This window comes from Columba livia, chromosome 1 (assembly GCF_036013475.1).
Source record: "Columba livia isolate bColLiv1 breed racing homer chromosome 1, bColLiv1.pat.W.v2, whole genome shotgun sequence".
Lineage (NCBI taxonomy): Eukaryota > Metazoa > Chordata > Aves > Columbiformes > Columbidae > Columba > Columba livia.
The window spans coordinates 110,403,326-110,426,288 of record NC_088602.1 but is presented as its reverse complement, the minus strand read 5'-3'; the positions used below and the strand labels follow the sequence as shown (position 1 = coordinate 110,426,288).

General features: G+C 39.1%; 1 protein-coding gene across 10 annotated transcripts in view; it reads left to right on the top strand.

The window, feature by feature from the left end:
* The window catches only part of GLRA2 (glycine receptor alpha 2), a 127,348-nt gene that overhangs the window by 83,692 nt on the left and 20,693 nt on the right, over window positions 1-22,963 (top strand). For 7 of the 10 annotated variants that reach the window (XM_021298823.2, XM_021298824.2, XM_021298822.2 and 4 more), the window contains 2 exons: window positions 13,876-14,025; window positions 15,981-16,100. In XM_021298823.2, the coding sequence (XP_021154498.1) occupies window positions 13,876-14,025; window positions 15,981-16,100 (270 nt within the window). The remainder of the gene's footprint in view (window positions 1-13,875; window positions 14,026-15,980; window positions 16,101-22,963) is intronic. The other 3 variants (XM_065072830.1, XM_005510777.3, XM_005510778.3) reach the window with 1 other exon arrangement.

Here is a 22,963-nt window from a genome sequence, read left to right as displayed (position 1 = left end):
AAATGTTATATAGGTTGTTACTTACATATAGGCTGTTGTCTTCTCTTGCGTGGGCTGGCTCAGTTTTGAAGTTTCTTTTAAGTTACATGACACCCTTGAGCAGGTTAGAATTGCCCAAAAGTCAGAAAAACTCTTCCCTTTTTCTCCTGCCTTTGACATGTGCTGTGCCCCACCCAGAGAGCTTGGGCTCAAGCAGTGCCCCTGTCAGGTGGTCCCACCATCAGATGGAAAGGAGAAAATAGGCTCTGGGGCATCCAGGCCTGTGACTTTGCAAGAGGAACACTCCCTGCGAGAGACCTGTGCTCTACATGGCTGCTCCTTGTCGGGGGCATTGCAGGGCAGCTGTAAATTATGCTCTTGGTGAGCAAGCTGGCTTTTGCTTCTTGATCTGAAGCCCTGGGAGTACAGAGAGGAGTTTCAGAGGAAACGCCCACTGGCTCTGTGTCTGGCACATGAAAGGCTGGGCAGTCGGCTGAAAGACAGAGTCTCTTCATTTTGCAAAATGGTGCCTGTGTCAAGACCCCGTATCAGCCAGAGTTTTGAGGTGAATGTGCCTGTATCTTCTTCTCACAATGAGATACTGAAAGAGATAAAAGGTTTTTTTAAACTTAAAAATTACCCGTGTTTCATCAGAACATGAATAGAAGAAGAAAAGTTGAATTATTATTTTTTTTTTTTTTTTTTAAATAAACTCAAAGCAACAAGGCAAGACTGGGCAGAAATGCAAAGGTTCATACACAGCTTTCCTCCTACCTACTTCGTCCTCAATACCAGCCATCCCAATGACTTTGAGTAGCAGAAAACTCAGTTTGGTCCCCTCTGGGTCTTAGGAAATTATTCTGAGGCATGTCTGGCCTCTCCTCAGTACAGTTTCTCCAGATCCCATATCATTGAACCTTTTGAACCTTCTCCATTTGAGCAGGATTAGTAGTTCCTCAAGGATGCAATAGTCTTCCCTCCTCGTAGGTGGTTCTGCACACTCTACATCTGTTACAGATACAGCATGTGACTACAAACACGCATACAAAAACAAACAAACAAACAAATAAAAACAACAACAAAACCCACAAAACCCCCAAACAAACAAAAAAGTGAAGGGATCTATACCATCAATTATAATGCCATGCTTGCAGGGAGTGTATAACCCAATAAATCGTATGCAAGAACCTGTATAACACTGCAAATAGAAATAAGAGAATCAAAAGTGATTTATTCCCTACTTCCTGCACAGATGATCATTCTTCACTGTGAATATTCACTGAGCAGTGGTGATATGCTCAGTAGATATGGAATAGCTAGTTACCTCCAGGATTCCTCCAGCCTTTCTGTGAGGTGAACATGCATCTGTCAGCATCATGAAGTCATCCTGCAAGCAGCCAGCAAGCTTTTGTTTCCTACGGAGCAACAGACTTCGACAAGTCTTGAACGTGTGACGTCAGACTGACATAGAAACCATTCCACTCACTTGTGCTGCAGTGCTTCGAACCTCCAGGGCCAAAAGCAGCCTTTCTGAGAGCTGCTTGCGTGATCCTGCATATAGTTGTCCATCTGTACTCTAGGCCGCCTCAGTCACTGGTACTGAGAGTCTTATGGGCACTGTTGTGATTGGTGATGTGCAGCTCTGATTTTCTGTTCCTTAGAGAATCTCTGGATGCTCTAGCTACAATTGCAGACAGTACAGAACAAATGCACACACTCTGGCATTACAAAATGGATGAGTAACAAAAGGCAGTTTATGGGAGTAAACACTGAGCTTCAGGCTAAGCAATCAAATAACCTTAAGGACTTTCCTGTTATGAAATTCCAATACTTTGGCTCAAAGCTAAGCTGGGGAGTATAGATGTGTCCTGAAAACAAGAATGCGCAGCTAGAAGGCTTTTCACAAACATCCTTCAGTGAGAAGCTCTGATGTTCTTAGCTACTGCTTTTTTATATATTTGCACTAGATTCCTAACTGTTGTGCCTGAAAATTATTTTGCTCAGCCTTGATGTGTGATGGCACAGTTTTGAACAAAGCTCTTAGGATGAGAGTCCTGGAGACAATTTAACATTACAGTATGATTCAGAAAGTACTTAGATTTACAGCTCAGGTGAAAATGAAATTCTATGAAAAACATGATAGCTGCAAACAAAACCTTAGTACAAGACTCTGCTTGGAAGCAAAGTCTCAGAAGTTGAAGGCCCATTTTTTTTGCTATAAATCAACAGATTATATTGTGTCTTGAATTGCTAAGGGGAGAATTGCATTCTGAGTTACAATGTTAGAAGCAGACCATCAGTAAGCTATTACAAATAATCAGAATCTGCAGCAGAAAATGAGCATGAAAGGTAACACTGTCTCTTCTGTGCTAGAGTAGCCTGGTGAGTCCTCTCAGGTGTTCCTGCCGGTTCCACATGGACACAAAAGGGAGCTTACAATGACATATTCCTGTGCTAGTTTTTCCTGCTGTTTTGTTCCATGACTGGTCTTCCACAAGTAAATAAAAATGTAATTCAGTTAACAAATGTTAATTCATCAGAAAACTCCATCAGGAAAGGACAAATACATTAGGGAGTACTACCTGAGTTTAGAAAAGAGAACAAAAGGATCATTAAATTTCAAAGAATATGAACAAGAAAAACAAGAAAGGAGGTACTTGCCAGTAGCTTCAAACCTGCTGTGTGGGTCTGCTTCTACCACAAAACCTGGTGCAATACGAGCTCTCAGTCCCAGCCTTTCTCTTCCAAAGAGGGGTTGCAGGTTGCCCAGTCTGGAGCTGGCTAGTGGAACCTACAGAGTGGGTCAGGTAGGTCCTGGGTTGGAGGAGTCCATGGGAAAGGAAGAAGCACTTGGCTTTCTCCACCCTCCCGAAGGAGATGACATTCTGCAAGACCATGGTCTGGGCATGCAACCTGTGTGTCACGAAATGCAGCGTGGATTCCAGATCCTGAGCCTAAGGGCTGGAGCTGATTTCAATGTGTGATAGGCATATTTACATTAATGTGGCAGCTCTTATCCCTTCAGAGTTGATCTAGTTAAATTAAAAAAAAATCCTAATGTGAGTCTTGCTAAATACTGCTGTTCATTTCCCTTTATTTTAATTCCGTTTTCTTTCTGTTAACCTGTCTTTTTTATCACATTTTCTTTCTTTCTTTCTGCTTATTAATATTCAGATCATCCATTTCTTTCTACGTACATTTTCACCTTTGCCATATTCTATTATTCCCATTGTACATCCTCTTTCAAGTCTGCATTTCCTGAAGTGCTTTACCGTACATGAAATATGACTCACTCACACTTACAATTGGAACTGGACCATGTTATCCCTCCTGAGCCTATGTTTTCTTTGATGTAAGCATTGGGATTTTTTTTTTTTAGGGATATTTTTGTTTTTCATTTAAAAATCTCTTTTTTTTTTTTTTTTTTAACCAAAGATAGAAAGACAATAATTTGACGGACTGCATATACAGTTCTATTTGTTGCACCATTATTGTTAGTTACGTATTGCTTAAATTATCCACAAATAAAGCATTTTTTTTCCATTCCAATTTAATCAGATGAAAGTAACAATTCAGAATACAGAGCCAGAAGAATCATTAAGAATGATAACTGGCTCAGGAATACTAAGTAACTAACTAAGTAATAGTAAATAAAAAAGCACATGGAGATACTGAGTGATGTAATGAACCATCCCATTCTCTGTTGGTTTAGTCTGATGTTGTATTTCGTATTGGTAAGGCAATTTTATCTGACCAAAGGATTAATTTAATTTACCTATCTCTAATTTAGAGAGAATGGCAGTCATAAAAATAAAAAAAATGTACTTTTCCTACCCAATTACATTGCTGGAAGTCCTAAGAAATCCAGACTTTAGGAGTATGATCTTAGAGAAGAATTAGATAATCAGTCCTCTATTCACAAACAGCAGAGACCAAGAGTGAAAGAAAAATAAAGGCATATTGCTCTAGGCATTCTTTTTCTAATTTTAGGTTTTTGTTGTTTGGTTCAGTGAATTGGATCCCTTTTAACGGTTCACTTAGTTGTGACTACAATAGGAAATACAACACACAGAGGATGTTGTAGGATGTTCTGCAGTCACCTGATCTTTAACACAATTTTCATGATATCCAATGGACAAATTAATCTTAAGATGTGTGTATTGGTGCAAAGGTTCCTGGTATTGATCACAGTAGTTGCACTACCATCTACCAGTTCTGTGATTCTTACCTGCTCTACACAAAAAGAAGATATTTTTCCTATTGCTACAAAAATAAAATGATGAGTTGTTATTTGATAACAATTGTGCACTGAGTCAGTTAACTCTTCAAAGGTCAAAGAATATTGCAATTTGGTGCAATTCTTCCTAACTGGGTGACAGAGGAAATAACTACAGCTGGCATGGCTGTGGCTTAGCTGAATGAAGATTACTTTTCACCTGAGGCATTTTGGATCTACAGAGGAAATGGAAAGGATTTTCTGAACCTGAGTTAATGCTCTGTTTGAAAACAAAAACAAACAAACAAAAATAAAAACAAACAAAAAACCCAAACAAACATCTCAGAAAACTGTAATCACAGCAGAAAGGTTGACATTTTAGAATAGGCACTCTGGCTGTACTCAGATACGTGCCACATTGGCTTCTTATTTCAACTAAATCTTAAATATTAGTGTTTCTTTGGTAAGAATCAGCATTTTGCTCTGTTTATGAATTTAACAACATTGTTTCAAAATCCTGCCAGCAGTTCTTGCTAGCAGTCATGCAATCATATTTTTGCAGCTCCTCTTTAATCTTCCTCAGGTTTTGTTCTTGGTGATTGTTTTTATCCAAGCGCTCATCCACTGAAGAACTTACCACTTAGAGTCTGAGTAGTCAAGTGGGCATTTAATGACATTAAAGAAATATTACCTGTTGATTTCACTAGAAAGAAAGAGCCATAAACTTCTACTGTAAATGAGACCAGAGACTGACATTATCGTCTGGCTACAAAGGCTGCCAGTATGTGTGTTTGCCCACGTCTTAATGCATCCACATATAATTCTCAATTTGCACTCATCTCAGCTGGATATGGGAGTGTTTCTGTGTCATAAATGTCTTTCAAGTACTTAACAATAAGAAGCTGCTTCCTTGTAGCTGAGAAATCAGTCCTTATTTGTTGCCTTCATAAACAGATCACCATGGCTCCTCAAATTTGTTGATTACTTTATTTGGTCCATACACATGAGCTTGCTTTTCTGCCTTTCTTTATTCACAAGCCAAATTCAAAGAATTAATTGGTGGGGCACTGAGACACTGTAGTAACCTGTGGGGATTCTATGTGCACAGAGAGTCCTAGCTTTTGTGGGGACACGACGATTGTTTTCCCTTTTATTGTAGAAAGCTTTATCATAAATCTGGTTGCTTTTGAAGGAAAAAAGAGAAAGGTTTAGTCAAATGGTTGTGAGCTCTTGTTCAAGAGCAGTTTCTTGAAGATGAAACAGCAAGTGGGACCGAGGAAAAGACGAGAGATGTACAGAATATTAGCAGCAATAAGCTGATGCTTGGTGATGCAGATCTCTTTCTGAGACAGCTCAAACACAGGCTGTGGGTCTTACTGCCTTGTCTGAGATCTGACAAAACCATACCAGCTCTAGCTGTGATATTGGGTTGGGGTTCGCTGCCTCTTAGTCTGGGGAAATGGCCACAAGTTGCACCAGGGGACATTTAGATTGGATATTAGGAAAAAATTCTTCATGGAAAGGGTTGATTGGTGTTGCAACAGGCTGCCCAGGGAGGTGGTGAGGTCACCAGCCCTGGAGGTGTTTAACAGGCATTTAGACGAGATTCTTAGGGATATGGTTTAGAGCTAGAGTTGGGTTAGGTTATGGTTGGACTTGATGATCCTGAGAGTCTCTTGCAACCTAAATGACTCTCTTATTCTATGATTCTAACATTACAGCAGAGCACACTTCTGTTGGCTGATTAAGCCAGACTCTTTTTATCAAGAGAGAGGTCAGAAAGTGGCAACCAGATTGGAGAGTGACAAGAACCAACATTTTCTATTTCCATATAGTGTTGGGGATATGGCTGAGCTGGTGGGATTGGTGTTATTGTCTGGCTTGTTCTCACCGGGTGTGTTTTTCAGGATCAGGGCAATGAGAAAAGTCAGCAGTGGTGGAAATCAAAGTCCTAATTAGTGATGAACAGAGGAATTTGCATTTTTTACCCTCTCTCACTTCCATAGTTTTGATTTTCCCCAAAATGTGTTTCTGCAGGAGACTGAAAAGAAACAATCAGACAGAAATAGCTAGTGCCTTTATCATTTGGTCCTTCCGTGTGCCCAAACTTTGTACACCCTGGTGCAGATCTGCTCATTCCTAGTTCCACTCTGCCTTTGTTTACATGGCGTGAACTCAACACAGTTCTTGGGGGGAGGGTCATCAGAGCCATCATTTCTCTTCTGTACCATCTTGTTAAGCATTTCTGTAGTGGCCTGAGCTAGAATTAAACTCCCGGACTAGATATAAGAAGCACTTCCACTTTAATGTCATCTTAGAGAAAAGTGATACAACAGACAGTTGACTACCTGTTTGTAAAAGTGGCCTTTTGACCCTGATTACAATTTCAATTGGTGTTACTTCACTCCCAGTAGCAGAGGTCACCCCATCCCTGCATTATCAATGCATGATAAAATCACCCAGTTTGCTCCCAAGCTGACAACCAACACCATCTTCTGTCAAAAGCACAAGCCTTTGTTTTCTCAGCTGTAATGTGCTTGGTTAGGAAAACTGCCTAAAGCTACTACTCAGATTTTTTTTCTTTGTGTTTGTAAAATAGTCACAGTATTTTCAAGGAAGTCAAGGGCTTTTGAAGTGGAAACGATACATCCTGCCTAAATTTCCTGTACAGAAAGAATGAATTGACAGGAATGGGAAATACAAGGCAGTTACACCATGTGATTGCACAAAATGACACATAATGAAGATGTGAATACTTCATATACCCTTGGGAAGGAAAAATAAGCAGTATTAGTTTCACCAGTCTGATAACTGTTTCTGTATTTGTGGGACTGTATTACGTTTTTTGAATGTAATGGTTTCAAATGGTTTGCAAAGTGTTGGGTAATACCTGCTGTTTCTTGGAGGCAGTCCTACTCTGAAGGTGAGGAGTAGCTTGCTCCAAGGGCCTCTCTCTGTAGATTTTTGTCAATACCTTAACTCCCCAGTCATCTTCAAAGGCGCGAAGAAAATTTTCCTTCAGCTTTGAAGGAAAACAAACTGTAAATGGTTTCCATACTTTTCCTGGCTTGAATGTAGTCAGCATTTAGTTCTGCATTAGCAATGGGTGGGAGGTTTAGCATCTCATGACTTGGCAGAACCAGTGATTGAAATAGAGCAAAAAATTTTGGATGAATAGTTTATTCACTGAAGAAGGCAGTTTTGGGTGACTGGAATAACTTGTGTGTTCCTGCTGAGTTAGGTAGATACTTTCAGATGGAATCTGAGTAAAGGAAGGAGGGTGAGAAATTTTGTTTCACCATTTTTAAACTAAAGATTTCTTTCTTGTTTTGTTTTGAAAATCGCCCATATTTCATTCAAAAATGAGTCATCATCCCTGGAGGTGTTTAAAAGATGTATAGATAAGGTTCTTAGGGACTTGGCTTAGTGTCAGAGTTTGGTTATGGTTGGACTCGTTGATTCTATGGTTGGACTCTAAATGATTCTATGATTCTAATGGAAGAGGAAGTAAATGTTTCTGGGGAAAAAAAAAAAAGGCATTTAGAAAAATAGAGTTGTTTTATTAAAATAACTGGGAAAAGTGTGTTTTACATTTACCAAATATTGATGTTTTTGCATTTGTCCAACAAACAAGCTGTGGTGCATGGTTGCTCTACTTGCCCTCTCCTGAACACTTCATGAAGATTTCCTCACCAGACAATCAATCTCATTAGTTTTAAACTTGGTGGAATCTAAAACACTCTCTGGTTTATGCCAAAAAAAGTCTTGTTGACCTGACCATTTAAAATTGCATAGTGAGAAGGATAATTAACTGAAAAGTGTTGCAACAACAGCAAAGTATAAAATGACTGAGGGTTTAGGACTGGGAAAGTAAATTACATTTTATGATAGGAATTTGTTTTAGAATGATGACATTTCATGAGGTGAAACACTTGGATGAAAAGAAAGATCCAGAGTAAGAGTGAAACAAAATGAAAAGGTTTTCCTTGTAACAGCAGCTGACAGTATGTTCTTCACTCAGAAACTTTTCTGCCTGGAAATTGTGATGAAACCAGGACTGATGCTTTCACCTTCAGCTATATAAAGGTGATATGCAGAAAAGAGCTATCAATTTCTTTATGAATTCAAGATTTAAAAAAAAAAAAATCTAGTAAGTTTTATGATAATATAATTTTGTGTGTGAAATGTAATGCAACACCAATGTCTTGTACTGGAAGGCAGTTTTACATAACTTTTATTTCAGTTTTGATTTTAAATGCTACTTTGTTCTATTTCTACATTTCCAATCTGAAAAGTTCTCTGAAACCTTTTCCCCCAAAAGATTAATTTACTGCATAGGAGAAATTAATTTTAAATTTTAACATCTCTCAGTAGCTCAAAATTTTACTATTAAAAATAAATCTTGCCTAGAATGTCATATTATACAAAAGCAAACTTTTGGAGCTTCATGTCACAAGTCAAATATATTTTTTTATGAGATCCTCTCAACCAAAATAAGTGAATATGTGGGGTTTTTTTAACACAAGCTGAGTACCTTGCACTGCATATTGAACTCATTTTAAAAATGCAGAACTCTGAAAGAGAATGGATATGTCTTTATTTTCATTCTACACCTGTTCAACAGAGTCATAGAGTTGTCTGGAGTCTCATGAGGCTGGTGCTGTAGCAGAAATAGAGCTCACACTTGGGTTGATTCACAGATGTCAACAAATGACAGCTGCTCAGCTGCAGGACCCATGACCATGTTTCCCCTGGCTTCTCTCCACAAAAGCATGCTTCATTCTGGTGGTGAGACATGGTGATATGTCAAAAGGCACCCAAAAGTTGTGAGAGAGTTGCAGTACTAAAACAAAAACAGCTGGAAAAATTGAAGGTGTAATTTTTGGAAGGCCTTCATGAGCAGCATAATCCTCCTTGGACTTTCATTTCCAGGAACTTCACTGGGATCATTGATGCTACAGAGTGCTGTATAGAGCATAAACTGGACTTTTATTAGATGTCCAAATAACCAAGTGGCAAAATTATGAAGGGAAAGGAGTTGCTTTGTCACATTTACTGTGCTCAGCCTTGTCATAATTTGCTTTTGCTGCAGCCAGCTCTCACTCTGAAAAATTCCCCTCATTAGCTGGCCCTAAAACATTTGCAGAGCATCTGTATAATTTATATAATTTATGGTTTTATTGGTGGGAGCATTAAATATCGCCCCCCCCCGCCCCAAAACATCAGAGAGGAAGCTCTGCAACATGCAATAAAAAGTGGAGCAGCTATTTAAAGAAAGAAAAGGGTAAATAAATCTTAATGTACTGAACATGACCATGCTGAACAAGGCAGAGTTTGCAAACATTCACTTCTAAGAGTACTGCAAAGCAAAGGGAGACGGTTTACTGTCAGAGTTACAGGCTTTTCAGATAAAGTTTTACAAGGTCTACCTTTGAAAAAACACCAGTCACTACTACTTTTTCATTTTATACTTGGTAGCTTGGTAATGTTTATTCGGAACTTGTAGTGTTACTGCACACCTCGCATCCTGTCCTGAAAATGAAATTATAGGAAAGGCGGCAAACGCTAAGGTAACAGTCCCTATGATATAGGCTCATGTGGTAACTTGCTCTATTCTGCTTTGTTTTGTTTAGGGTTAAATCAAGACACTAGCTAATAGGGATGATTTACAGGCTTTATCTAACCAACACAGGCCCATATCAAGCAGATATATATACCTGAAGTAGCCAACCAAAACTCCAGTCTTGACCAAAAATGAGAGATTGGCATTTTTAAGGTAGAGGCTGTGGTATAGACATCTGCCTTCCACTTAGATGCATTTTGTCCTAAAAATGCTTTTTTCTTACCACTAATTTTTAAAAAACCCCACATGTACATAACATATTCTAAGTTAGATGAGAGAGATGAAACCTTCTTCAAAAGAATCAGGGTCTGTACTGTCCTACATGTACACATTAGTGACTAAGGAGCACGGGGCATGGAACATGGATATGGTAGTTAACAAAGCTGAAAGTACAGTATTGTGATGTGAGCCTTTTAGTTGAGCAAACATACACATTTTCATACAATACTATGACTTGGGAAAAAAACCCCATAGCTGGCAACACTGTTTTTGAGTTTGGTGGAAGAACCTCCCAAAGCAATGGGCTTCCTATGATATCGCAAAGTCCCCAGTTTTGAGGACCCCAGCTCCTACAAGCATGTCACTCAGCAATATTTTTAACTGAAAATTAGATGTGAAATGGTCCTTGTACAGTGCAAAGAAGAAATAAGCACCTAGGAACAAGGTGTACACTATAGCCTACTGAGTGGAGAGTTTCCTGTGGAGATAAGTGGAAAATGCCTGAGGAGCTCTTAGGAAAAGGCATTTCATTCACATGTGAGACACCACACTAAGAAGCTACAGCGTCTGGTAGGCAAGTTGTTATAGCACACACCTGGAATGTGCAGATCAAATTCACATCCTTTCTGTGCTCACCTTACTGAAGAAATTGTTCAAGCACCAGGAAATAGTCTGTGATAGGGCCCTCTCAATCCCTACATGTGTTTGGGGCACGGAAACAGAGAACTACTTCATATTCCACTGCTTAAGATTTGTATCTAGGAAATGGAGACTGTTCCCAGTCCCCAAGCCAATATATTTTTAAGGGATTTCGTACAAAATGCAACAGCTTCAGCAAGGGTAGTTGAGAGAGGTTCACTTCAGATCATTCTACAATCTAGTAGACATGACCATTTCCTAGTTGAAGGAAAGCAGAGGTTAAAGTCAGCTAAAGCAGACAGAGACTGTAAAATTCATGAATCTTTGCACTGTGCATGCTTTAGGTGCCAAAGTGCTGGTCTAAAATCTGGGCACGCACCTAAGGACTTCTTTGGAAACGTGTACCAGGTGAGGCCCTTCTAGGTTTCGTGTAATAGATTGACATCATTTTCCATGACTAGAGGTGGCTAGAAAAGAAGTCTCACTTGATAAAATTGCATGGGCCTTTAGGCTTTTAGCAGCATAATTCTGTACATACTGAGAATACACAGATAGAATTACAGAAAGTGATTTGAAAACAAAAAGGTCAGCTTTCACTCATTGCATGATTTTTCTGTTTATCACTGGTTTTAATGTATTATTGGAACCAATTGCTTTCTGTTTTCTCACTTAGAGCTATGCCATGGTGTGGCAATGGCTTAACAATAAAACAAGCTATGTACTTGCCAAGTATATTGTGATCCTCTGATTCCAGCCCAGCAGGCTACAGTTAAAATAATCCAGCAGGCTCAGAAATTGTGTGGATGCCATTTATGGTAGCACTGTGTAAGTGGCAGGAAGGCTAACTCAGGGCTTCCTTCATTATTTTGCCCTCCCTGCTTTAAGCCCACTAGGACAGGATTTGCACAGTCAGAAATGCTGATTCTTGTGGCTTCAGCTCCCTGCATTGTGCTGTTTCTGGCAGCATGGCCCAGCTGTTTATGCATGTCTAATACGTCTCCTAAGGGCATTTGTAAAGGAAAACAAGTTGCCCCTTCAAGGAAGGTAGCAAACAATCTAAAGTCAGCTGCATTTTACAGAAATTACAGTGACTTGATTCCTACTGCGCCTCAGCCTGTGGCACAGAGTGTCTGGGACATTGTCAAGTTTTCACTGGGTTTCACAGCTCCTCAGTAAAGATGTAACTTGTAAAATATTTTTGTGTGGGTGAGGGAAGTGCATACCTGCTATGTATCTAATTGAAAGGCACAAATTTATAGTGCCACCTTAGCCTGTTGAATCCTCCTCTTCCATCTCAGCCTATGCATGTCGTATGGTGGGCATTGCAACGTAGAGCTGCACTATAGCCTCAGCTAGTGCCATGATGCAAGCTGAGTAACAGTACTTGACTTCTCTAAAACTTTCTGCTCAGAGTTCAGGATCTGCAGGATGGAGCTCTGAATCCCTTCTGCCAGGCTTTAAATGCCACTTCCTCTGCTCATACTGCTTGCTGGAGCACATATTGCAGTATATTCTGTTTGACATTAACAAAAGTTGTTTTACAGAGTCTGAAAATAAATGTTATTCAAGCAGATGGTAAATAGGAACAAAAGCTACTGAAATAGGTGTGCTTCCCTGCGTCGTGAAATGATAGCCGTGACCATAAGAGCAAGATCATTTTGAATAGTGTGTGCAAAGGGTAGGAGTGGAATTTTCCGAGTTGCAGATTTGTTCTCCTAAACATTAGAATATTAGATGCACAATACATCCTTTGTGGTCTCTTTTCAGAGCACTGCATGTTTTGACTGCATTGAAATGTTTGGCCTACAAGGTATTCAGATTTTAAACACTTTTGATTATAATTTTTCAGGGTTTAGATACAATCGATTTTGCTCATCTTGATTCAGTTGTACGATGGTGTCATTTGGGCTGACCTTAGGTATCTCAGACATCTCCAGAGGACTGGTTAGTATGATACTGGAGATTTGTGCTCTGCTGGATTTGCAAAAGGAGGCTAGGTGCCTAATGTGACAGTACATGATTCCTTTATTTAGACAACTGAGTAAAACTACATGAGTCTATGCTGAGATAGTGGTTCTAAACTCCTCTTTACAGACATGAAGATGAAGAAGCACTACTAGGGTGATATTTATTTAATCTCAAAGAAGACATCTAAAACAGTTCAGATGAATTGCATCCTAGAAATGCCTGGTTTTCATTCCTTGATTTATTTATATCAAATTAGTTTAGGCAAATAGCTTACATGTATATTGTACACAATGGAAGTCAGATGTTTTTAGTTCCATCCTGGATGAAACACCTGGTAAACAAAAGACAAAAGAGACAACCTGCTGTTGCCTAATCATAAGATTAGGCCTAATCATAAGTACTTGATATGTATAAGTGCAGGACTAGAAAGAAAGGCAGAGACCAAACAAAGCTATAGAGGACAATGTACCTTTGATATACTTAGTGTGTAGCTCATTAATTGGCTACGGTTTGGCCCACTGAGTGGGTAATATGATGAAAACCTTGTGATATTTTAGTGCTGTAACACATGTGAATTTATTGCGGACCAGTGAGTTCAAATCAGAATAGGCTTTTACTAGAAGAGAGGAATCCAGTATTTGGGTATTTGTAGTAAATAATATTTATAAAGATTTATTTTTCTTGTAGAGTTTTTGGATAAAGGTCAAGTAACTGGGATCGAATATTTAAGAATACATATATTAGTAAAGTCGTAACAATCAATGCAGTATAGTACCCTGAGTTTACTTTGAGGTTATGCATACCAAACATAGCTGATTAATCAATATTGTAATTGATTCATAAAAGATGAAAAAAAGTGATAAGTATAAAATTTCTAGAGTTGCTTTTCAATAAGCATTGTGTCATGTCCTGTATTCATATTCTTTCTGATAAGCTGTGACTGTGATTGTAAAAGCACTTGTATTTTTTAAACTAAACCTGATTATTTATCCTAAAGGCAGTAGCTCATGTTTTGTGTGTTTTTTGTGAACACACATTTCCATTAATAGATGGATTATTTATCTGTCATAAGCCAGTAAACTAACAAACCAAAACACAAAACCAAGAAAAACTCTACCTCACTGAACAACTGGAACTCATACTGTGAATAAATATTTTTATTTTTCACGACAATATCTTCAGCTTATGAAGAAGTTTAAAATAAAACATGCTGTGTCCTATTTCTTTCTAGGTCTCCTACGTAAAAGCTATCGACATCTGGATGGCCGTGTGCCTTCTCTTTGTCTTTGCGGCATTACTGGAATATGCAGCAGTCAACTTTGTTTCACGGCAGCACAAGGAGTTTCTGAGGCTCCGAAGAAGGCAAAGAAGACAAAACAAGGTACAGCTGCTCTTTACTTGGGGTTACTGGTCTGCCTTGACAGCACACTGGTGTGCAGCTTGATTTCTGACCTCAGCTCTTCTTGCCCTTGCAGGAGAGTCTTATTCTAAAGTTTCCTTTTGAGTTTTTTACTCCTTGATAAAGAGCTGAAAACTGGCTGCTGGGTTTATTTGCAGTTCATGATGCTATTGATAAATGTTGATAGATTGGTCACAGATTCCAATGATTTTATGCTCTTCTTACAGTTTCTAAGGCAGTTGTACTTTTACTTGTGAAATTAGATTTTCTTCTAGTCCCTAAATATTACACTATTATGTGGCACTCACCAGCACATAAAGAACAGTTGGAAGCAATGGTGTAGATCAAATGCCAATATTGTTTACTTGACAACATCCAGGTGTACATCAGCACATGCTTGAGACCTGTCTTTTCTAGTTCTACCAGAGCTAGTCATGCTAAAAAGTGAGATTCCTACGCAGAGCCCACTGCAGAGTGACCAGCAGTTCTGCTCTTACTTCTAAACCACCAGTGACTGGTGTCTTTCCCAGCTGAATCCAGGAAACATGGCCACTTTAAAAAAGAAAAACATGAAGACAATTTCCTCTCTACCTTCTACTATTTCACAGATTTTCACTGATACTAACTTCAAGTTTTTAGCAAAGGTACTCTTCGTGAGTATCATTATCATGTCATTTTATACCAGTAACTGAAATGTAGAAGAGAGTCTTGTTTTTAACCTAGATGTCAGTTTAGAAATATTTTTATAACAAATACAATTTTTTCATAAATAACAAATAATAAATATTTCTAAAGAAAAATATTTATTTTATTATTTCTAATATTCCCTGATTTTTAAGTTGGTAAATGGAGAGACAACAATATATATTAAATTGAATTTTAGTCTAGTTATCACTTTCACAGCCATAGGATGTTTCATTGTTGGTGTATCTATTTCACTGGTTTTCAGTATCAGTAGGAACAGTTAGGTTCATGCTCTTCATACGCATTTGCTAGGTGAAGTAAATATTTGCTTGAGTTGCATGAGTGCTTCAAGCCACAAATAATAGTTTCCTTTACAAGAGGGATGACAACAATGGCACAAGGCATTTGTGTTTTGACAGGTCTGTCTAACAAATGTTTTGTAGCTAATAATTTTTGATGGTTTCTCTGGGAAGCAATCCAGTGCTGTTCTCTGTTTCAATATTATTGTCAGGTGAATTGAGATTCCCATTAAGATTAGGTTACAGGAGTGAGCAGAATGCTTGCCCCTCTGCAGCCACACATGCTAGATGCACTGCCACTAGAACCCTTTCCTTTCAAAAAGAGCATGGCAGCAGCAGAAGCTGCTGTATGATGGGGTCTGTAATTCCAGTTTCAGATATGATGTCTTCTTTAGTGATGAATAAGTAGGTAAGTAGCCACCAGTGTTAAGTAGCAGTATCCAGTGGCATAGCTCTAAAATTATGAGGTTTTGTTCTACGGTAGTGGTTATTCATCTTCTGTGGGAATAGTTATTCTGGTAACTATTAAAAGAAAGTTATTCAAAACCAAATCACCAGAAGACCTGTGTTTATCCTAAGTCAGTTGATACATGGATTCTTTGCAAAATGGGTAATGTCCTAACTGAATACAAGGAAATCTACTGGAGACAGACGCCTCTTCATTTGCAAAGGTTTGCTTTCTCTTTTCATATGAATCTGACTGCACAAATTTTAAAATAGTGAATAAAGTTGCTAAGGCCATCTCTTTAGGAGGTGTTTTCTGCATCTCTTTCTTCTCTGTCTCATGATTTTCTCAGTTTATTTTGCCTTGAAAGTGATTCATGTTGTTTTGCATGATAGTCTTCTCTAACTGAGCCATTCTTCTCTTTGCGTGTTGTGTACGTGTGTCATTGTGTTACCACTGTGTTGTTCTCATTCTTGCTGCTGCTGTCTATGCTGACACTCTGGGGACAGGCACAGACTATGACTGTTGGGAATCAGAGCGTCGAGTCCGTGCGGCGCATGAATGGCTTGCGGAGCAAAGAGTCATCACCTTGCGGGACAGTGAATCAGATCGGCAATTCAAGTTCGAGGGTAAAACTCTAGTGAGAAAGAGAAAGCAAGAGAGAGTTTCAGTGTGTGCAGTGATGTCATAAATCAGCAAAATGAATGAATTTGATGGCATCACTAGTAGTCTCTTGCATTCTCTTTGCTAAATGTCTGCACAAAATACGCAATACTGTCCCCAGCATGAACAGCAGTTTCATGTTGTACATTCTTGTGGCCCATCCTTATTCCTTCTTTTTTTCCATGGTTGGCTCATACCACCGCCACTCCAAAACCCCCAAGGAAAGTGCATGTATATATTGTAGCCTGGTCCTGTATTAATATAGGGTGAGTAGTGGGGACAGGAGCATAGAAGACGCCTTGAGACGGAAAATCCCACATAACATAAACATTCAGATGAGTACATTCCAACAGTACTTGATATGTATAATGCAATGCATCTGTGTTGGTATGATATTTATTCCTGAACCGTCAACCTGCAGTGTTCCTCCTTGTGATGTCCTGAGCCCTGCTTAGTGGAGTATGAATATCTATGAATGAGAAAAAATTATTCATTGATTTCTTTTTATTTGCTTGGAGAAGAGCCATGGGGCTGAAATCTTTTACACAGCGTAACGTGTAGCAGATCTGAAGCAATATGCTAACAGCTGATAGATCCAGATTATGGGTGAGTTGTGGAGGTAATAAAATCAGTGATGGAGAATGAAATGAGCTTAGTGTGCAGCTCACTACTTGGTACTGGTGGCTGAGAAATGAAATGTATTCATTTTAATAAAATGGAACCAGGATTTAAGTCTTTCAGGACCTGATTTCCCAGAACAAAAACATTGCCTGAGCAGTTTTTGAGCTGTAATTGGCCTCTGACTTAGACCAAGGTCTGTAAAGTTATGTGATTATAAGATGCAGATGACTTCAGTGGATTTTGTAAACCATAAAGGGAATGATTATCTTTCAAAATCAAAGCAAAGTTACACAGCAAAATTAGGATAGAGGGTTTGCAATGCAAGAAATTATTCACTTTCACAACTACAATATCAAACAGTAGAAGACACCCTTCATTTCTGGATAATTTCTAACTGTAGAAATGATCATACTTACTCGTATACAAAACTGAACATAAAAAGAAAAACATCTGGGTCTCTCTAGAAGATGTGACCCATACTGCTATTCTGCCACTGGGAAGCTGATGTCATACAACTACAAAATCAGTCCAGGTAAGTACTCAGGGTTGCATGTCTTAGCAGTCACCAAGTGCTAGTGGTCCAGCTAAGGTTCATGTAAGGCCCAGTTTTCTTCTCTCTAAGGAAAGCTTGCAGAAACTTGTCTTCTAGTTGTGAATATTGTGTATTACATATACAACCAGGGCAGCACACAGAAGGGCCCTGTTACTGCAATACCTTTGCTGTAAAGCCCTAAGAGCTGGAGCTGCACTGAAGTTGATTTCCCCTAGAGAACTGCCACCACAGAAGTGACATGCTCTTGAGAGGTGAATGGAAGAGACACATCAAAACAAAGGTTTCTGAAGTAATGCTACCTGCAGCTCAGCACTTTTCTGCTCAAAAGAAGCATGTTTATGTGCAGAGGGAAAGATAGCAATGTAACCTGTGGTGCCGCAAGAAGCCTCACAAGCAGGGAGTTTTAACATGCTCACTCAATCAAGGGTTTATGATGAATGTGAATCTAAAAGTCACAGGCAAGTGACTGGGACACAATCAAGATGAGACAGCATAAAAGAAGGGTGATTTAATATCTATACTGCATCATTCAGTGCAGAGAAAAAATAGGCATTTGGAATAAAAGTAGGCATCAAATCATGCCTGACCAGGATTCCTGGATTTAATATCTAGGTCTACAAAACAATAAGATACTATTCTTCATTTTATAAGCCTGTATCTCTGTCACTGCTTTCATTATTACTTCTGCTGAGTCTTGTTCTTCTTAGTGCTGCAGCCCCTCAGAGCATTGCATGAAAGCACAAGACATCTTAAGAAACCATCAGATCTCTTAAGCCAAAGGTCAGACTGGTAAATGTTTCTCTAGGAAAGTCTGGGTTGTATTGCTGGTGGTCCAGAAATTGTGTTTACAGCTAAATCATTGACTTGTCATTGCATTAGAACACATTGCACTGTAAGGGTCTGTTGCCATTCTATACAGAATTAACCCCCATATGCTCAGGTAATCAGTGCTTCAACTCATCTGCCTTCCCCATGCAGTTTCTGTTGGAGAAAGCATTCAACACTTGTCCTGAAGATGTGTGTAGACTTCCTGATCACAGTGAAATACACTCAAGAGTAGCAATACTTTGTTGCTGAGGGAAATAGTAGCGTATTTCTTATATATCATGATACTAGTTTTTGCATAGACACCAGGCTGCAGATGACATTAGTCTGAGAGTACTGAGGATGTAGTACAGTTTCACTATATCAAAATACAAATTTACATAGTGCCAGATCACCTGAATGAGATTTTTTTTTTTTTACATGTGATCTGTAATAATAAAAAAAGATTTGCTTATTTTTCAAAATGATGGGTTTCCAGCGAAGCAGAACTCTGTTTACACAGGTTCAATCATCCCTTTTTGAAAACAGTAATTATTATGTTATACGATTGGTAGTCAAAATGAGTCACTGTACACTAGTATTCATACCATCATATCAGAGATGACTTCCTAAATTATATATGTGATGGTTACCACTGTGACCAAGAATAGGGCTTCAGTTTGGGACCGTTAGTGTTAAAAACAATACTTTAGAGCTTGAATGAAAAATTGTGCAGCTGGAGGCTGTGACAGACTTTAATCCCATGTGCAGGGAACACAGAGCAATACAAATAACAGTGCTGCAGCCAAGGGGGTTCACATGCATGCAGATTAGCAAAGGGAGGCACAAATGGTGTTTTCAAATGAAAGACCTGGGTCTGAGACTAAGTGATTACAGCAGCAAAGGAGAACTCCACTAAGCAAAGACGGCAGCACCCAGTCTAGTGGTTCAGAGAACTGCTGTTCTCTGGATGGAGCTGCCAGTGGTGAAGCGGGTACCCCAAGTGCCCAAACAAAATCACTGTGACTGTTGAGATAACACAACATTTCCATCTTTAAAAAGGAGAAGAAGTATGCATTGAGTAACAGCAATTTTCAAAGACCATATGTGCCATTTTAATCATACTGAAATTCCTCCATCAGACCCCCCAGACAATTTTCTGAACTTGCCCATTGAAAAAAAAATGAGTGCCTTCAGCCTGACTTTTCCTTTAAAACACTTGCTACTACTGTCCTCAGTGGAAATATTTGCCCACAGCCTCTGTGGACACTGCACTCGGCGGGATGACGTGCACGGTTTGCATTACATAAGGTGCCGCATCATGTGAATAATGGAAATGCTCAAGGAAAGCCCTTTTTGCTGAGCTATTTTTAATACTCACCGAGTGAGCTCAAGCGCACGAGTTTCATTGTGAAAAATAGGAAGGCAAGTCTGAATGGCTTCCTCTCTCACACACATCTTGCTTGCTTAATGGATTAAAAAGAGCTATCTGCTGTAAATAAACACCCTCAAGATACTGTGGTTACTTCTATTTCTCCAGGGCAATTGCATTAGCACTTTAATGTAACTGCATACAAAAAATCCAGTAGAAGATAAATACACCAAAATGATCATTTAGCTTGAAGCTATAGTCCTGCATAAAACGGCATAGAACCAGTTAAATAATAAACACAATACATTTCAACATGTTGCCATGTCACCTTGTGATTTTGTCTGAATGTCCTTGTCTATCCTTTTTGTTGTGTGCATGAAAAGGCTAGCAATGGCCAAAGCTAACATCAGCCAAAGTATCTTTATTGTTTATTAAATGGACTTACTACAGTGAGTGCAAACATTGAAACAGATGCATAATTTCAAACAGGAAAAACATCTTTACATAAATCCTTAGTCTAGCTCTAGGTACAAGTCTAAAGACAGCCAGGAGTCCCCAGAGAAAGAGTAACCTGTAGGAAAAGAAGCTTTTCAACCATGGGGTTGGTACCCAAGCAATGGATCAAGTATCTAGTAAGAGCAGTCTGTCCAGGCAGACAGAACAAGCTTACTGGAAATGCAGATTTTCCAGTGAAAAGCAAACGCAGACAAAGAAACGCAGAGAGAAACTGTTTTTTATAAGGCACTGTTTACAAATGTTGTGAAAAGTGAAATGGAAGCTTTTCCTTCCCTTGCTGGAGGAGTGGAAGTAAAAAACCTCAAAGCAAGCTGTGTTTAATGTGTTTTACAGGTTCAGACACAGTAAGATGATGGACCATATGGGGTAGATTTTTCACCCCGAACCACGAAACAGAAAAGAAAAAAGATAGTTACATTTCAAGGGACAGAACTCTGAAAGCTAAATAAAAATTTGGGTTCATTAAACATTTTGTAATCCAAGGCAGACTAGTTTATGTAACATGTAGTACCCATTTCTGAAAAGTACCTCCAAACATCAAGTCACAAATATCTAGGTATCAATTAGATGGTAGAGTACACGTGTACAAGTTCACAAGCTGAAGTAATGGAATCCAGGTATGAGAGCAGAAGCAGAGCCAGGAGAACAAAATCAGGAGAAAAAAATTTACAAATTCTGGAAAGCAAAAAACCCAAACCAAACAAACACAAAAAACCCATAAACAAGCCACTACAAAAACTGAGGACAGGGAAAAAATGCCTAGCCCAGAGGTAGTGGAAACCAGAGAGTTGGAGAACTAATGGGGAGCTGGTAAGGCTGCAGAATGGTGAATCTTTGTATCTGCTGAAATTATTAGAGCAGCACACCACAGAGTACTCTGTGGGAGCAGGGGACAGATAATCAAACTGTAGGGACCAGGCATGACACGAAAGCATCAAGTAGGACGTAACAGAATATAATGACTCATTCTGGCCAGCTTGCAAATAGTTTAGCAAATTACTCCTTAATGTTAAATAAAACACCAACAGGATATAAGCATCATAAAACTAAGTTTGAAAGGGCTACAGAACATTAATATTACAAAGTTTAAGAAGTGAGATGACAAAATGACTGTCTGCTGCACCAGACAGTAGGACTGGAAAAGCCAGGGTTTTTTGTTTGCTCAGTAGTGTTACTTTGCTTTAGAAACTGAGTCCTCTCTTGTACCTACCCAGCATGCAGTGGCTGAAAGGACCAGCTCTGAACTGACAAGCCTTGGGGACTGAAGTCTGCACTTCACTCAAGTGAGTTTGTCCTGGTAGTTACTCATGAACAGCAGGAAACACGCCAGAAATGAACTCTGCAGTTTTCCAGCTCGTGAAAGGTGCTCTCCAACTGGGTGCAAATGTCTCATTTTTTATTACACCTAGGGGAGAGTGCAAACTGAAAATAGGGCAGAGGAAACTAGAAAGAGACAGGAAACGGTATTCTTATTTTTGATGCTTTAAAGAAACAAGAAGCAGCTTTTCAAGAACCGTCTGCCACAGGCACAAGCTTTTGTTTCCCAGATTATTTTAGGAAATGGTGATTCTTTCACTGGACGTGTTCTGGCCCACCTCATTTCATGGAAGAAAAAAAATAGTGAAAAAAAAAATTTCAAATAGGTATTTCATGATAAAAAAACGAAGAAAGGGGACTTCAGGAGGAGCATGTTTAACCTAAACTAGCCCCTACCCAAGACTCCAGAAAGAGAGTGAAAAGCCATTCCAGTCTCAAGATTTAGGCTTAGGCTGCACAAGGGGGCAGGGAAACAACTTTGCCCCAAAGCTGGGTCCTTTGTTCTTTATCTTTATCTTTGTTATTTATTCTTTATCTTTAGCTTATCTTTACTCTTAACCTGGCTGGAGTTAGGACCCAATAAGGCCCTGGCTTCAGGGTTTCTCACTGCAGTAATGGTCAGGTCCTCTTTCCAATGGGGAGGGTGAAAACACCTGGAAGGAGAAGAGTTTCCACATTCCACATTGCCAGGGGTCTGTCATGACACTTCATATCAGTTATGAGTTGTGTCCCAGGCTTCATTTCCAACAGCAGGGTATTTCAGCATGAATAAATATAAATTAGTATTTCTATAAGAGAATGAAAGGGTCGTGCAGTTAGAGCCAACATAATGCAGGCTGAGAATACCAGCACTGCTGTATCTGTGTATTTCTACCCTGATTTGCAACTGTGCTCGCCCTGTGCATCTCCAGAGCATAGTACACCAGTTGTATCAAATTACGTGGTAAATTGGTGAGATGGGCAAGTGTTCAGTATGATCCATGAAATGCATATTTACATCTGACCCAATTAATCCCATTCTCCACAGGGGATAGAAGCTGCTATTTGAATGTAATTAATTGTGAAGCATTCTGTAATGATGTTGTCCAAATGACATTGTGCAAAACCAAATTGTATTAACTAGACTGTTGAAACCTCATGCTGTCTCAAGGTCTCAAAAACTTCATGGGTTCCAGTAAAATCCAGTTTTTATAGTACTTTTAAAAAATAATTGCTGAAGCCCTTTGATTCTCTATTTTTTTTTCTTTTTTTCCAGGGGGAAAGCTATATTCTTTAGTCATTCCTGTTCTAATTAACAGCCATTGCTTATGGTGAACTCATCAGTCAGAGACTGATTCTGACAGATTCAGTGTGATTTAATGATCAGATATGTTTATTTCACTTGATCCACTGCTAGAGCAAGGTGCTATTTACTTTATTTGTTTGCTTGTTTGTTTGGTAGTAATACTAATTTATGTCACACAAAATAAGCAGCTGGCCAACTGAGAGCAGATGGTTAGATGGGGAAGGAGATTCTCTTTGCTACAACATGAGGAGGGGGTTTAGGCAAAGTTACACTGGAAGGAATAAACACACCTTGAAACTCCACATGTTCTGAGTGCTTCTTGCTGAGTATTTCCAGAGTCCTCACAAAGTCCCATTTCAAG